This window comes from Lepisosteus oculatus, chromosome 5 (genome assembly GCF_040954835.1).
Source record: "Lepisosteus oculatus isolate fLepOcu1 chromosome 5, fLepOcu1.hap2, whole genome shotgun sequence".
NCBI lineage: Eukaryota > Metazoa > Chordata > Actinopteri > Semionotiformes > Lepisosteidae > Lepisosteus > Lepisosteus oculatus.
Genome location: NC_090700.1, coordinates 58,040,475 through 58,057,391, shown reverse-complemented (window position 1 = coordinate 58,057,391; position 16,917 = coordinate 58,040,475). Strand labels below are relative to the sequence as shown.

At 37.3% G+C, this 16,917-nt stretch overlaps 1 protein-coding gene across 2 annotated transcripts in view; it reads right to left on the bottom strand.

The window, feature by feature from the left end:
* Positions 1-16,917, bottom strand: part of roraa (RAR-related orphan receptor A, paralog a) — a 264,425-nt gene that overhangs the window by 140,601 nt on the left and 106,907 nt on the right. Inside the window, exon 1 of one of the 2 annotated variants that reach the window (XM_015343695.2) lies at positions 972-1,176. The exons of the other annotated variant lie outside the window; for it this stretch is intronic. Coding sequence (XP_015199181.1) covers positions 972-1,032 — 61 coding nt within the window. The 5' untranslated portion in view covers positions 1,033-1,176. Of the gene's footprint in view, positions 1-971; positions 1,177-16,917 lie in introns of those variants that run through there. 2 annotated transcript variants of the gene reach the window in all.

Sequence of the window (16,917 nt, the reverse complement as noted above, 5' to 3'; positions counted from 1 at the left end):
CTCAAGCTTTACCTAACTGCCATAACCACTCACAGTGGGCTTCCACAAATGTTTTGCCTTTCTTTTATTTGGGAGGGCGCACTTAGAGGCTCAAACAGAACTGCTTGGGAATGAACTCTACGCTTTCTCATATAATAACTTGTTAACCTTTTATCTGTTGATTTAAAGCGGGTTTGTTTACATGTGAAACTGAGCCAAAGCAGCTGTTCTGTGAGAATTGATGTAGTTACGGAAATAATGCACACATTTAAATTAAAGATCTAATTAAGCTTGCTCAATAAGTGTATTACAGTATGTTAGAAGATGTGCAGTGTCACTTAAAAGTTTGATTAGACTGTATATCTGTATATCCACAAGAGATGTCTGTCAGGCATACACAAAGCCCTTCATTTAAACTGGTGAATCATAATTAAAATTTATATCTAAAGCGCCCAGCATAACTCACTAGATAGCTAACCAAATAGAAAAAGATAATTGTCCTGAGCTATGGGCTAGCAAATAATCCCAGATGCTATTGCTAATGTAATTTAAGATGTTCGCTTCAAAAATCAGATGATGTTCTGTAAATCGAGATGGATACAAGACTGATTTTGGGAATGTTTTCTATTGAGATTTGATTATGTGAACTGTGAAAATACAAAAAAAAAATGCACACAGGAAGACTGCACAGCGCTCAGCTAAGTTATAGATTTTAAACAAATAATGTGATTTTTTTTTTTTAGATTTCGCTTGCAGCAGAAGATGGAGGTAAGTTTACTGTTCACAGGAACAGTGGAGCCCTCTGCAGTAGCAAAACAACTTCTCACGGTACTGCCGATCTAGAAAATTACATCCCGAGAGTCCCATCGGCTGCCTGCTAACTGCCAATTCCAATTCTGGATTGCATACTGATGAACTTTGTGGCACCCTCGTCTCAGATCTTCAGTATATAACGTTCATCTCTAAAGGAAATGCAAATCATATGGACTTACCCAGACCGCAGTGGGACATTTTATACCGTTGCTTCAGCATCACGTCAGTTACCTGAGACATGGTTGGCTTGCGCTGATAAGACTGTCATTTTGGTGCCTATTACCAGGCGCTTTGCAAACGTTAATGTGGTTTCACTGAACAGCAGTGAGTTTCAATGAATTCTTTGAACTGGGAGAAGCTCTCAAACTGAAACTGAAAAACCACACGTCCCCTGACTGGCTCAGTGACGCCTCCGGCAACTACTCTATTGCTACTGCGAGGACAGCGAATAGTTTCTTTGTCATTCTGCATATCTCTGCCACACTGGAGGACATTCTGTTTTGGGTGGGGTTTTTTTTTGTCATTGACTTTTTTGTAATTTCTAGCGCAGCACACACTTACATATTTAATTACACATCTAATAATGAACTAAAATAAAGCATCAACTACCTTCAAAATGCAATGTAATTGGGGGCTATGAAGGACTGAGAGTTTTTGGTGAAATATATTAAAAAAAACTTTAATATAAACTTATATTTATATATATTTATAGCCATTAACCAAAACACTGATCCTTCCCTAGGTACGATTTAGAATTATTTACATGTATGAAAACATGACAGTTTGAATACTTTGTCTCAATACATTTCAATAAAACAGACTTTTATAGCCCAGTCCGTAGGAATTGTGTAGGCTTGCTTTGGGAATACCATGTTCTCCCTGGCAAGAGTGCCCTTAGACTGCACAGGTCAGATTTGTTTAATGACTTGCAGAACATTTTCACACAGTGATTTATTCTTAAAAGTTAAATGTGCTTAATTAAAGCATTCATTTAAAAACATTTCCCGACAATAGAAGACCCTTAAATTTCTCATCTTAATTGTACAGTAGAATAAAAACCTGATCAAAGCTACAGCAGATGTGTCACGTTCATACTTGCACATTTTGTCATACAGCCTGCTTCAGCTGCACTCCTGTTCGACATATTGCAGTATCACACATTTGTCTTCACATTCTCTCCCTTTCATCTGCTTTCATTCTTTTTTTTTTTGCTCTGTCTTTTTTTCCCAGCTTGGCCATTCCAGGAATTCCTCTGAGAAGCCGATGATGGGCACGTTTGGCAAAGCTGCCATTTTTTGGAGGAAGCAGCCAGTTGCACAAGCACTTGCAGTGAAACCCCTTGTGAGTTCGCAAAGACCCTCCTTCTGCTTTGTTAACACATACTAAATGGCTGCACAAAATCCTTGTTTCATAAAAACATGAACAAAAACAGAGGAAATTCAAAATTGCATGTTGTGTCCTTTTAAAGACACTGTACACTGCTAAGGAAGAATTCAAATCCTTACCTTATTCTACACAAACACACATCCCCCTTTCACCTTCCTTTACTCCTGATTAAATAAAAAACTATGTGTTTTTTTTAATAGTAAGGTATCAGTTTAAATAACTATCCAAAAGAAAAAATAATACAGTATAATGCTACAAATTTGTAGCATTTATTAAGAAGATTATTTTAACAAATCATCACATAAACAGAAAAGGATGTACCAGTTTCTTAACCTTTTTATCACCATAACTTTAATCCCAAAGTACTAAATAAAAACACCTGAGTTTTATATTTAATAAAACAGCTAACTAGTTACTTAGAGTAAGACAGCCAATGTACTGTCCTATAGCAGTAGGACTTGAGTTCCTATAGCAATGTCAAAGTTCTGGCACCCTTTTCTAAGCAGCCATACAGTAACTGATTTTCACTAGTCCTGCCTTAAAGTAGAGGAAATGTATACATCATTCCTCCCACATGCTAATTAAGTCCTCTCTGCAAAGCTACAGATTGGTCAGGAATTGTACAGTACATTTATATGGGTTCTAAAATGCCCAGAAGAGTACATGAAGAGTACATTAGTTTTTTCTATTAACATTCTATGGATCAAGGTACCAAACCCACAGATGAGTCACTTTTTTATAACTTTGATATTACTTTATTTTGTAATTTTAGTTTATTAAAGAAAATCAATGAAGCTGGGTGTATCAATACTTTGGGTCACTCAGTTTAAATCTAAACATTTGTAAAGATTAATAAAGATCACATAGAGGGTATGAGATCAAGAGCTTACTATAACATACAAACATCTATACTGTACTGTTACGTCCGTGTGTGGTCTATGTGTGTTTGTTGTTATGTTCCACACTGCTGATCTTTGATTGTTCTCCCTCCCCCATTGGCCCACCATTACACCACTGTTCCATATGACATCATCATCATTAATCAGCATCTCAGCCAATCAGAGTGCATCTTATTCAGTATATAACATGGAGGTTTTCAGAAAGGAGAGGCCTTTTGTTTGACTTTGGTCCCGTTTGGTTTTGGTTATCGCTTCGCTTTTGGTTATTGCTTCGGCTTTGTTGGTTTGTTTGTGTTTGTGTTTGTGTTTGTGTTTGTGTTTGTGTTTGTCTCTTTGTACTTTCGTTTGTTTGTGTTTATCCTTGTTTTGCCATTACCTTGCCCTAACGTGTTATATGTTCAACCTTTGTGTTCTTTTGTACCCTGTTCCTGTTGATTACTCTTGTTTCCCTTATTTGTATTCCTAGTTCACTTGTGTTTTTGTGTGAACTTGTGTATAAGGTTAGTTTAGGTTGTTGGGTACATTCTCCACACTTAGTTGATTTTGTGTTAATCACACTAGTTTAGTATGGGTGAGTGCCATTTGTCTCGTATGGTTTTGGGTAGTCAGTGGAGGTTAGCTAGGGTGAAGACGCCGAAGACCGTGTGTTTCAGGTTTTCTTTTGCAGTCAGGTTAGCTTTCCCTCACCTTCCTAGCCAGCTCCATTTCGTTTGTTATTTTCCTGTCTTTGGCACCACTCTAGTTCCCTTACCCAGTCACTTATTCAACTTAAAATCATCACTTTTGTACCCACCCTTGTCATCACTCTTCCTAGTCCCTCACCAGAACCCACCTGCTTCCAAAATGTATCCTAAATGTTACACCCCTTTACCCCTACACACTTGGGGTCGTAACCTTTACAATGTTTATTTTTGGTCCTTTATTGTACTCGCCCAACCTGCTTCCCCATTTCACTTTCTTGCAGTAACGCAAAGTCTCTATAGCAGCCAAAGTGAGCAACATCTTCATCTCCCCATCGTTCCTATGGCAACGGGTAGACCCATCCCTTTTACACTTGTATTTCAGCCACCAATGAAACATTTACAGTCTGCCGAAAACATACAATAACAAAGAAAGGTATGTGATAAATATTTTAGGGCCTTCATTTCTGCTTCCTGACTCTTCCAAAGCACTGAACATTTTCAGCCCACTTGAAAATGCCTGAGGTGCCAGCTGGAATATTGAAAAGCTGAACATCTGAGATCCTGGCCTTTCTGCTTCCACTATGCAGGCATAAAACAGTTGAGGGAAAATCCACTTGATGTGAAGCAAAGACAGGTCAGCCTTTAACCAAGATATCTAGAGTATCTGAAGAGCTATCCATCAGTTGTTTATGCTTGTGAATTTCAAACACTCTCACCATTAAAGGAAATCCCCATTTCTTAAGACCAACAGAATTTTGAAGCAACAAACCTTCTGTTGTCCAAGTTTTGTAAAGGCGAACCTCTGTCATTTATTCTCACCACTGCATTTTTTTTAATACGGGAGCACCGTGCTTTGTGTTATGCTTGAGTATCTTAAAGACTGTGCAAAGCACATCAAAGATGGTAGCACAATGATAAACACCAAGTGCTGTAGTATAACAGCAGCATCAAAGCCACTAAGATGAAAGGATGGTGTTATCAGTTGAAAGTAGCCATTTTTTAAAGACATCCCTTTTTTCCTAGTGGGAAAAGCAAGGAAGAGCCAAATGCCACCATTTTTTAGTTGTGTAACTTCTGGTATTAATAATAACATCACTTTATTAACCTATACAATTTCTTGCATTAGGAATTTGTCTTTCCACATAACCCAGCTTGCTCTCCATGAGACACACAGACAGGGAGAGAAGCTGGGGGTTAGAGCGCAGGGTCAGTCATTGTACAGCACCCCTGGAGCAGTTGGGGCCTTGCTCAGGGGCCCAACGGAGTAGGATTCCTCTGCCGGCTGCGGGATTTGAACCGGCAACCTTCCAGCCACAGGCGCAGATCCTTAGCCACAGAGCCACCACTCCGCCCAGTACACAGTATATTAGTACACAGTATATACTTATATGCAAGTAATGTTGTAATTAGACAATGAGAAATAAACAGACAAGGAGCCGGAACTATTAATTGTCTCAATGGAAAAAATCCTTTTTATGCTGACTGTTTGCAATGTGCAAATAATATTTTAACCTACCAACTATGTCCTATCTGTATTTGGAGAACTATGATTAGAAAAGTCAAACAAATGTGTCAGAAAATAAGCTCATGCATAATAAGTAACAGAAAGAAACTGCCTTCATAGCAGGATTACAGCAGTATTAGAAAGTCCTGTTAGTGTTCATTTTTAAATGCATATAAAGCATACAGTATATTGTGCTTAGGTTTGTCAGTAACTGTGTGAAAGGATGTGTATCTTGTGTAGTGGTATCTAGGGTTGGGAAAAGGGAAATGGTCCCACTCTCAATGGCTCTACAAAATGATCCATCTATTTGTTATCAGACTTGTGGTCTATATTACACTTTAAAAGGAAAAAAAACACTCTTATTACACTGAATACATTACACAAATAATGTATGTAAGACTTAAGTGACTGTAGGAACTATTTAAAACAACCAAATGACTATAACCCCAAAACACTCAATCAGAAAAAAAGTACAGAATTTGTGCTTCTACACTGCAAACATGTATATATTCTTAAACCAGCAGGAGACAACTGCACACATTTCAAGCTCTGGACCTATTCACCTTTTAAATAACCAAACAAATGGTATATTCCCTTCAGCAGAAGACTCTGCCCATCTTACCTCCCTTCCTCACATTTCCACCCAGACAGCTATGGGACATTTACAGACCCTCTCTAATGCTACTAGAAAGGGTGGACTTAACAGCAACAATTATTTTTGCTAGAAATTCTGGGCTGCTGCCAGAGACCATCATACAGGTTGCAATCCTAGTGTGTTATTCCAAGTTTTCACCTAACATAATACATCACAGTGGACAGTACACTACAGCAGAATAAAAGGGACAACTGAGCTGGTCTATTAAGTACAACAGCAACTCATCTATAAAAGTCAGCATTAATAGGGAAGCCAGCCCTTTAATTTTTCATTTGCAATAAGGCCAATTAGAAGAGTTGAAATGAATCTTTGGAAGGGTGCCCATTTATTACAAGAGACCCTTAAGACACTGTGATATTATTTATGTGCCACCCCCACCAACAAACCAAAATTAATGGTCCTCAACAACATAATTATTATGGTTAATCTGGATTATTATGCACACATTCACAACCATCTCAGTCAGTCTGCTAAGCATATGCAACATGCCTGGTGTCCTTTGACTGCACAGGATTCGCTCTCTGTTTTATAACTGCACATTGCTCGCTTTAAAGTCAAATTACCGATGTGCAAAAGACATTCCTCACTTGGATCTAATGGATTTAGTCAAAGTTATTTTAAACATAGATGTCATTCAAAATCACAGAAAATGTGAACACAAAAACAGACTGATGAATCATTAGTTTTCAAGGCTGATATACGACACACAGCCCAAATTAAAATGTTTGACCTCCCTGAGTATTAACACAATCCTGGTAACACTGATGTACAGATCTGGCACATGGCTATGGAATTCTACCCCTCTTTCAGCACAGTTAGTAGTGTTTGGCTGTTCACAGTTGTCTCTTCTCGTCATTGATGAGTTGGTCCCATAGGTATTCTATTTGACTTAAGACCATGGGAAAAGGCTGGTCATGGCAAGACCTTGACATTGTGTTCTTTAAATCATGCCGCTGTAATACCGGTGCTGTGTGGACTTGCACTGTCATACTGGAAGACCATCGCTTTCGGACTAGCTCGCAGGCAATGGGAAAATACTGGCTCCAGGACTTCGCTGAAACATTGCTGAGAAGTTGGGTTGTCCTCAGTCCTCATATAAGGTCCAAAGGCAGATCTTCACTCACACCTATACAGTTCTACTCACCCCCTTCCCCCACACTGATTGGTGCAAACAGCATTGCCATCAACAGAATTCACCGTGGCATCACCACACACATTACCTTTTGTCGGGTCTGTCAAGGGCAAAATAGCATTCATCAGAGAATAAAACACTTCATCACTCTCTGCTGCCACCTTAGATGATCTGTAGTCCATTGCACACAGCACTTTTGCCCCTCATCTGTCAGCAGTACTCCTTAACGGCCTCCAAGCATGCATTTTTAAAGAAGATGGGAGGCTGCAGGTATTCTGCTGAAGTTATTTCTTCCTGGAAGTTCTTGTCATGTTGGCACTGCAGTCTGAAAACAACTGCCCTAAGGGCTCAGAAGAATGTGACTGTCCCAGGCCAGTGTGATGGCTCTGTGTACCAGGACAAGGCTAGTCACTCACACAACTAGTTTCCTGGTTTCTCCAGACTACTCTGTCGATTGTTCAAGCACAACATTTCATTCTCCAGGCAACTTTTCTCACATATCTTCAGTCATACCAATAATAACCTGCCAATCTTCATTATTTAAGTGTGTCATGTTCATATCTTTTCCTTTTTTTGTGTTAATTAAAAGTGTTTTTGTGTTTTTATGAATAGTTATTAATCAACTTTTAGTCATTTTAGTTCAACTCAGTTAACAAACACTGAGCACCCTTGCATTTCTGAAATTGCATGTTGACTTTGACATTTTGTTATCTCAATCAACAAATATGCTTAAGAATTAAAAATATAAATAATATAATGTACTGTATATTCAATTACTACTACTAATTAGTACTGTATATCCAATTTGCATAAATTAAAACTGATGTAACGCATAGTTTTATGGATTTTATTAAACTGAAGTTCGGGAGGGATGACAACAGCCACGCTCAGTCATTCCCAGCCATCAGCGATTAGCAATCACTCCCTTCGTCCTTCCTCCACCGAACACCATAAATACCGAATGCCATCTCTCTCTCCCTCGCGTGCGACTTCTGCATCCCACCTCACCCCAGCTCCACCTCTGCAGCTGCCCCTTGGTCACCTGGCGGGGGGGTCCTGGCCTCCTCGTCCTACGGCCAGGAGGTCGGCCCTCAGCCAAATATTCACTCCACAAGAGTTCGTTACGCTTCGATTTTGGGGGGTTGTCATTCCTCGTGAATTGTGTTTTTGATGTGCATCAGATTGTAAAGAAATGATTAGCAGTCATTTCGTGACTTAAAGTCATACTCATATAAACAGAAAACTGATATTTCTCAGACATTTTTAGAAAGCTCCAGGTCTTTAAATTGTTAGACAATCACTGTCAGATTGCTCAATTGAGAAAGCAAACAGCTTACTTCCAAGTAAGAGTTAGAGGAATGGCAGGCAACAGGCTACAATCATGTGGAGGGGTCTCCTGTATACAGTACAATGCAGTTTGTCCAGACATGAATAAATTTGTCTCTACCCTCGAGTCAATTCAGTTTACTGCTCTATAAATTTTAACACTACCCTACAGGTGTAGACTAATGTAATAAAGCACAGCACATACTCCACCTGTTCCAGTATTGATTTGGTAGAACATAAAATGCATTTTTTCAATTGCTACATTTATATACTGTCTTATTTTTTTTTACACCTTTGCAGTTCCCACCTGAAATTGTGTTGCCTTGAGACTCACTGCTCCTCAGGAAGGTCTTGGGAAAAAGGCTGTCTCATGTGAAGAGACAGTACAGCTTAAAAGAAGAAAGACTCTCAAGTTCCAGTGTCGCCGTTTATTGCTGCTGTCTTTATCCTTTTTTTCTCAATGACAAGTGTACAACTTCCTTATTATGTAATAGTGACACCTGCTGGGAGTGTAGTGATTCCATTCGCTGCCGATTCAGCATATCCGAATTCATCACAACCAGCGCAGAAATCTGCTCATACTCAAGCCCACTGTCTGCTTCTGTGCCCCTTGTTTTCTGTGACTGCCATTACTTAGTAACTGGCCAGTATGCATTTCAGTAAAATTAACATCCACTTCGCTGCTACATCATTACTGCCTTGTCAGACATTCACATGTACAGCAAGTAGACAAACAGAGCAGCAGAAAAGAAGGCTTATTCTGTTAGGGAAACAAAAACAAAACATGTTTTCACTTGAGTTACTGTAAAATCTTAATCCTGCCCTGTCTGAAGCCATGTCAAGCACTGATACAGCCCTCTTCGGGGGCCTGCTGTCATCAACATGGAGCTCTAATACAGAGAGCAGGGAGGGAGATGGAACACTCTTTAATTTGGTCCTCGCAGCACCATGAGGAGAACAGATCGGCCTGAAAAAAAAACATCACCAATTTTGAACAGCATGTTTCTTAATGTAAAATGATAGGTGGCACATTTCAAGTGGTCTTCAATTGATCGCCAGCTGTTTTGTAAATTGTCCACATTTCTAAAATCAGGTCAGCGCATGAGGCTTTAGGCATCCGAGTCTTGAGTACTGTTCACATGCACCAGTCAAATTTAAATCTTTGACGGGCATCAGTGTCTTGCAAAGGTGTAGCAACATAAAATACTGTAACTTTTAAGTCTTCATCATATATTTTGCAAGCAAGACTAAGACATCTTATAAAGTTTCTTAAAATAATGAGACTTGCAGAATCCATTTTAAAATAAATTACTTTTTGTCTTTCTTGCACCTATGAGGCAGAGCAATTAGTTATTTTATCATTAAAGTCTTTTAAATTAAAACTGTATTAAGTTTTAGACCATTATTAATTGAATTCTATTACTTTTTTGAATGACAGTACTCAGGAAGATCCTATAAGAAAAGAATGATAAATACTGTATCTGTCAGTGATTTATTCTTACAGAGGACAAAAAAAATCATTAAAAGAATTATGCATCTGGAGTGGGCTTTTTGAAATGTTTTTTTAATTTGAATGAGGACTCATGAAGTACATAAACAATATTCTTTAGATAAATGTTTAAGCTTTTTTAGTGACATTATTTTATTATGAAGGATCTTACAACAAATTAGATACCTTCACCTTACCTGCTGCTTCGCCTTTACAATTTAAAAGTAATTGCAAATGTATTATTTCCATAACAAAATCAATGTTGAAAAAAAGTACTAAATGAAACATTTGTAATTAGATGTACAAAGCAAAAGCACAATGTTTAATGTCATACCCTGTTATGATCTCGAATATGATCAAGTTTTTTCCACAAGGGTACACATCTCCACTGAACTACAACGTACTCCATCCACTGTCTTTATTAAGTGTCAAAAATGTTTTTAAAACAAAACAATGCCTCCATCATTTCTTGAAATCAAATCCTCACAACAGACATGTGCCATATTCTGATAACAAGAAGCCTGAGTGTGAATTACTGTATTTTTTATACACAGAATGAAAACTACTGTTAGACACATCCTGCAATAGCAATACATTGAGCATTAAACATCCCTTTATGAGATTTGATTTTTTCCAATTACGGAGAGGGGCAACTTGCACACATTTGCTCCGAAAATAGGTAAAATCTACAGCACAAAGAAACAAGCCCCAGACACTTACTCTCTTTAAAAGACTGAGCAAGAGTCATTATGGTGTGAAGAAGTGCTCATTTCATAAACTTCCATGTAGACATCAATAAAAAATGACATCACCTGTGCTTGATTTAATGCACACATTGAGTTACAAGTCTGGTTTCCATTAATCCAACCAGCAGGGCAGGGATGTATTTATGCAAGGGCTCCAGCTGTTTGCAACTGTGTAGTTACCTAAAATCCTGACATATTCTCTTCTGTTCACATTTAAATTTATTTATGTTAGTCAGTGGTTAGTATTCCAATTCAATATGGATTACTCAGCAGTAAACAGACTGTGATACCTAAATATCACGCAAAAATTGAACATTTCTTGAACAAATACAATGTTGAATACCAAGTTGTTTCAACCATCACCATTACAAAGTTTCTGTCTGAAAGGAACAGCTTTAGGTACAGTACGTTAATGCTCTCACAAGATGAAGTGATTTAGATGCATCTGATGAGAAAGGAATTTAGGAAAACCTTTCAGCACGAAAGATGGTTCATGTAAGCTCAAACAGAAAAGCAGTTTAAAAAACAAGTAAATATACTGTGTATTTGTGTGAACCACCAGCTACTTGCTTTACAGAATGTGGGTTTGGATTGCTCCTATGGGGATGGCTGTTAAAAAAATTGAAGGATTAGACCCAAATACAAGAGGAAAGAACTGCATACATAAATATTAAAAAAAATAAATTGAGCAACAAAACTTAATTTTTTAATGTAAAACTCATTATCTGTTTTATGTAGCTCTCAAATGATTCATTTATATTGTGTTCAAAAGAATTTGATATAATGTCTTATATAAACTGAAGTTTGGAAGAGAGGATGACAACAAAGCCCAATACCACAGCAGATCTACATCATAATCGTACCTGACATTATTTATCGAAGATACATATTACACAAATCCCTCTGTTTGAATCTTGTCTCATGCTTCACTTCTCCACCTCTCCTAACTATGTAGCTCCTCACTCTGTGTAGGGGTCCCAGTCTCCTCGTCCGATGTCCAGGTCCTCAGCCAAGCAGGTTAAGTCAAATATCACTATAATAATAACTGCTTACACTTACTGTATATAGCGCTTTTCTGGACACTCCACTCAAAGCGCTTTACAGGTAATGGGGGCTCCCCTCGACCACCACCAATGTGCAGCCCCACCTGGATGATGTGACGGCAGCCATAGTGCGCCAGTACACTCCCCACACACCAGCTCTCAGCTGGGAGGAGAACAGAGTGATGAAGCCAGTTCAGAGATGGGGATTATTAGGAGGCCATGATTGGTAAAAGCCAATGGGAAATTTGGCCAGGATGCTGGGGTTATACCCCTACTCTAATAGCCTTGATACCTACTGTAGATACTATGCCTAGATACCCCATAAACATCCTCAATCATATCAAATCCTTGGGTGTTGTTATTCCTTGTGAAATGTAAGTCATAGACTGATTCTAATACAGACAGCATTGGAGTCAGTTCCATTTCATTAGTCCCCACCATACAGTCCCAGGAATGGAAGACCTTCAGACTGTAGCAAAGGCTTCCTGTAGCTTCCTTGTTAAGTGAAGAGTGAAACTGCTCTGCATGAGAGAGTTTTAAGTACTGACTTGTAACCACCGTTTCACTGGTAGCCATTTTTCCATAGCCAAAATAGTATTTTCATTCTTTTCTGCTTGGTGTTTAAGCAAAGATGTTGCTCAGAATACATGGAAGTTTCAGAATTTTCACAAGCGTGAAATGTGAAACCAAGACATGAATCTGAAGAACGCCTGAGATTTTGTACAGATTTTAAAGACTCGTCAAATGCTTTAGGAGATTTCAGGAAATAAAAATACGTTCCTCAGAAAGTGTAACTCTCTGATTATGGCAAAAATACTTTCAATCAAGATTTCTGAAAAATAAAAAGATCTCTTTCTTACAGAAAATAAGTAATTACTCAGTCATGGTCATAATGACACTGATCGTATTGCTGAAAAGACTTTGAAATAAAAGCTTAAGTAGAATTTCTTATTTTTATTTTATTTTATAAGATGCATCTCTACCAGTCACATGAGTGGTGAATTCTTAGATTGTATAAGAAACAGAAAATCACTGTCTCTTAACAATTTTTGGATGGCAAATTTTGGATGGACATTGGTGTAATTTGAAAGTACTGTAGACATTTTTGATGTAGCAATTGTGACAAGTACTGAATAATCAACACCAGCTAAATGATGTAAAGGAAAACTTACATATTCTGTTTCAAATACATAATGAGGGAATGAAAAAAACACATTCAAATAGGCATTTCGAATCCATCTTTTCGTTCTTCTTTCTTTTTTTTTTGGCTGTCTGGCAAAGTATAAGCGTCATTAAGTAGTAGAGGCTAAGCTAATCCTTTTATCTAGATCCCTGCTGCAGGGAACCCCAAACATTTTCTGATTAAAAAGGGAAATGTGGGCAAAAGAACAGTTTAAGAACCATGAGCTCTAAAAAGATAAAGGCGTAACGTCTTGTTGCTATGGCATTGCATACTAAATGACTTACGAATGTGTGGCTCCTCATCTAATATATTCATATTATTTATAAAATATTTCATAAAATGCATCCTAAATGCTAAATATAAATCCTATGGAAATCCTATCCCTTTTTTCCCTGAGATTTACAATAGCAGTCCCTCTGCTGTACTGTATTGTCGTTCAGTATCTCCTCCATTGCCATTCCAAAAACTTATTCTTTTTATCTACTCCTCCTGTACGCAGCCAAACCCAGAAAAAATTATCCAGTGTCTCAATACTTAGAGAGAAATAACTAACAAAAGAGCAAATTTGATCTGTTCTGGTGGGAAATCAGATCTTTGCCTTCGAGATATTGAGCACACTCCAGGACAGAAAGGGTGGTAGCAATGGAAACAAATACACATAATGCGTCTGTAAGAGACAGGCTAATAAACAGAATACAATTACGAAAAATACGTGATAATAAAATAGAGATCAAGGTAGTCAAAATGCAAGTATAAACGAGGGAAAATACAGTATATCTACAGTATATGTAAATAAACACTGCTAAAGTACATGGAGGATGAATTGTGCAAGCTAGCGAAACACAGAATAACTAGTAAAAGCACAATACTGTAAACCGCACTAGAGCAAAAAATCCTCTTTTTCTAGTTTTTATTTAGTGTGACTGAACAGGACAACCGCCTGGCCATGTCTCCTGTCAACAGCCCCAGCATCCATTTTCACCTGGCTGACACCTTTTACTGGTCAAGGGAAGAATAAATCACACTTAGTGTATTCCCAGGGTAGTTTGACTAAAAAAGGATATCAACATGAAGGAAGACTGCAGTGTTTGCCTGTCATTCCTGCCCCTAAGGTACGGTGAAAAATTACAGCCAATAAAATAACATTTTTCAAAAAGCGACAGTGCTCTTTTAATTTATCTTCCACAATGAATGGGGTCTGGGATGCATTTCATTTCAACTGAACACAAACAATCGTTCAAAGGCTTAATAACAGTTACACAAATGAGCTTCATTAATTACCATGTAATGGAATAATGGCTTTGCCACCTTGCATGTTTTCACTACTGTGGAAAAAATACCGAAAGCATAATATTCAGCAAAGTTCATTAGTGTTTCTAAGCAAAGAACAAATAGAGACACACTGTGATCGCTCTAAATTAATTTTATAATAGCAAGACACTAAGGTATAAGAATCACAACATAAACGAACTGATAACATTACAGGATGATCTGAAAAAGAACAGCCAAGGGAGCAAATGTAATAACCTAATAACAAGTCTATTTAGTGCAGCACCTCAAATCCTCAAGCTCTCCCGTTGAAATGCTAGACTGCTGCTCGTTCATATCTCCAGTCAGTTCTTTATTTTTAAGAGACCAGCTACTGTAAGTTTAAAAAGATCATATTAAAATCAGACTGACAGATCATGCTAACGAGATATCAAACAGAATTTACTGTAATGGATGAAAGACATTTTCTTATTAAGAAATGTGCGTCAAAATAATTAAGATGCTACTGTATTATTATTAAATAATGTTATATCATACTGTACTCGGTTTTGAGTAGCTCAGTTATTTTGTAAGGTGCCTTTTCCCAAAATAATGCAGTACAGTATTAAGATTGAGCTTTGAAGTACAGTAAAAGAGTGACAGTGTTATGGTTTGTACACATAATGATGTGGATTAAAATAGTGCTAAACCCAATGTGAATTAGTGACTGAGATACTGTATATATTAGTTAAGTTCCTTAGCCAATGCTAGGATTTTATGTTAACCTTCAATTACAAAGTTTGTGTCACTTTCAGGTTTTGTGGTACTTATTCATATAAAATGACCAAACTGATTTTTTAGGTTTGTCAATTCTGATTTGTTAGTTTAGTTAGCTCACATTTTGTGGCCAACCAATTTTAAAATCCTAAAAGCTTCACAAGGCTGAATCTGTCGACAAATTGTTTTGCAGCAGATATTTCAGATGTGACATATGCTATAACTAAATATATCACCTTTTCAGTTACTTTACACTTTCAGCCCACAGAAAAAAATAACATCATTCTTGCCATGAAACAAGTTTTAGTAGCCCGAGAACTTATTGAAATGTATGTTTTTAGACATGAGGAATTTCTTTGCCCATCCAAAAGATAGAAAACAAATTGAGGAACTCACAAAGGTAGAGGCAGGTATACTGTATGAGACAGAGATTAAAATTCTGCTGAAAATTTTTATAAAATGCATTTCTTAAAATCTTTCTGCATCCAAAAGGATTAAGATTCCCTCACACTGACAGAACGGAATTCTTCTTTAAACAGTAGATGTATGAGGTATTTTGTTATGCTGTAATTGGTATCTAATGAAATCTCCAGCTTTACAATAACACTGTATTATGAATAATTTAACGTGAGGTCTGAAATAAAAACTGCAGCCTTGAGCAGATTTTGAGTGAATTCAATTAGATTTACTTTTCAAAACTGAGATGTGTCACACAGAGCGGTATTGATGTGCACTAAAACATAATTATTATTTATGCATGCCAGACACCACACGATTGCGTTTTTTTTTCCAGGAAATGTTCCACAGACATTTTCGAGCAACATGGGTCTTATAAGATATTAAATCAGACAAATTCAACACAAAGTCCTGACGAATGCCTAGTAATTCATTGTTAAGATCATTCTTGGAATTCAGGCAAAACTTCTGATTACTCACTCATTAAGTTATCCTTTAAAAAGGCAATACTGGGTTCATTACTTAATTGAGGGGAGCCATTCGTTTTTAAATGAGAAATTGGTTTATTAGCATATTACTGTCTTGGCACTTTAATTATATGTTAAGGATTCATAAATGGTTTATAATAGCTGAAGTTAAATTTTTCATTAAAATGACTAATTCATAATTAATGCATACCTACAGAAATGACTTTTTTCATAATTACTGAATTGTTTAATAACATGCGGTTATTAATTCATGTATTGTTGTGGGACTTTCAAGGCAGTATTACTAAAATATTACTAAATACCTTTTGTGCATATTCAAAACTGGAGTACACTGCAAGACAAACAGTGACTTTCACAATATCCTTTTGCCAAAATGCATGAGAAAACATGATAAGTTCAATTTAATTAATACATCACACAATAAGTTAAAAAAGAATAAAAAGATGCATTTTTTTCTTGCTCGAAACATTAAAGATTTTGCAAAGGAAACGGCAAAGGGATGGATTTCATCATACAGAAAAACAACAACACCATACTTAACAAATGATAAATTAAAGAAAAAACCCAGTGTCATAAATTTCAACAACATCATCTCGTCTGCCACATGATAAACAGCAAGCTCGGAACTGTGCAGCCTTCCTGTGTATCTTTCAGCAGCTCGCTGACACTTTATCTTTTAGATTCTGTTAGATTACACCTAGAGGGTTCAGGTGGGAATCCATCATTGCTATTATTACCTGAAGTTATGGGCTGCATCTATCACGGCTAAGGTTACCATAACCTCAATATTAACAGAGAAAACCTTCTAATAAACACCAGAACGGATGGCCCAGCAAGAAGAATTTCATCTTCCTTTCAGTTTTAATAAGGTACTCAGTGGAATAAAGATTACAGGCCATATTTAGCATGCAGAATGAATCAGGCACTTCCTCCTCAACACTGTTCATCCTTGTAAGTCATTATGAGCGTTGTGTTGTAGTATAGCAGCGTTTCCTGCTTCAGCAGGGTGTCCACATTACCCCATTTGGTATATCCTATAGACATTTCCTTTGGTGGACTATAGTCGCAGTTCCTCTGCCTTGCAGAGCCAGTTTGAAGTATGACTGTTTC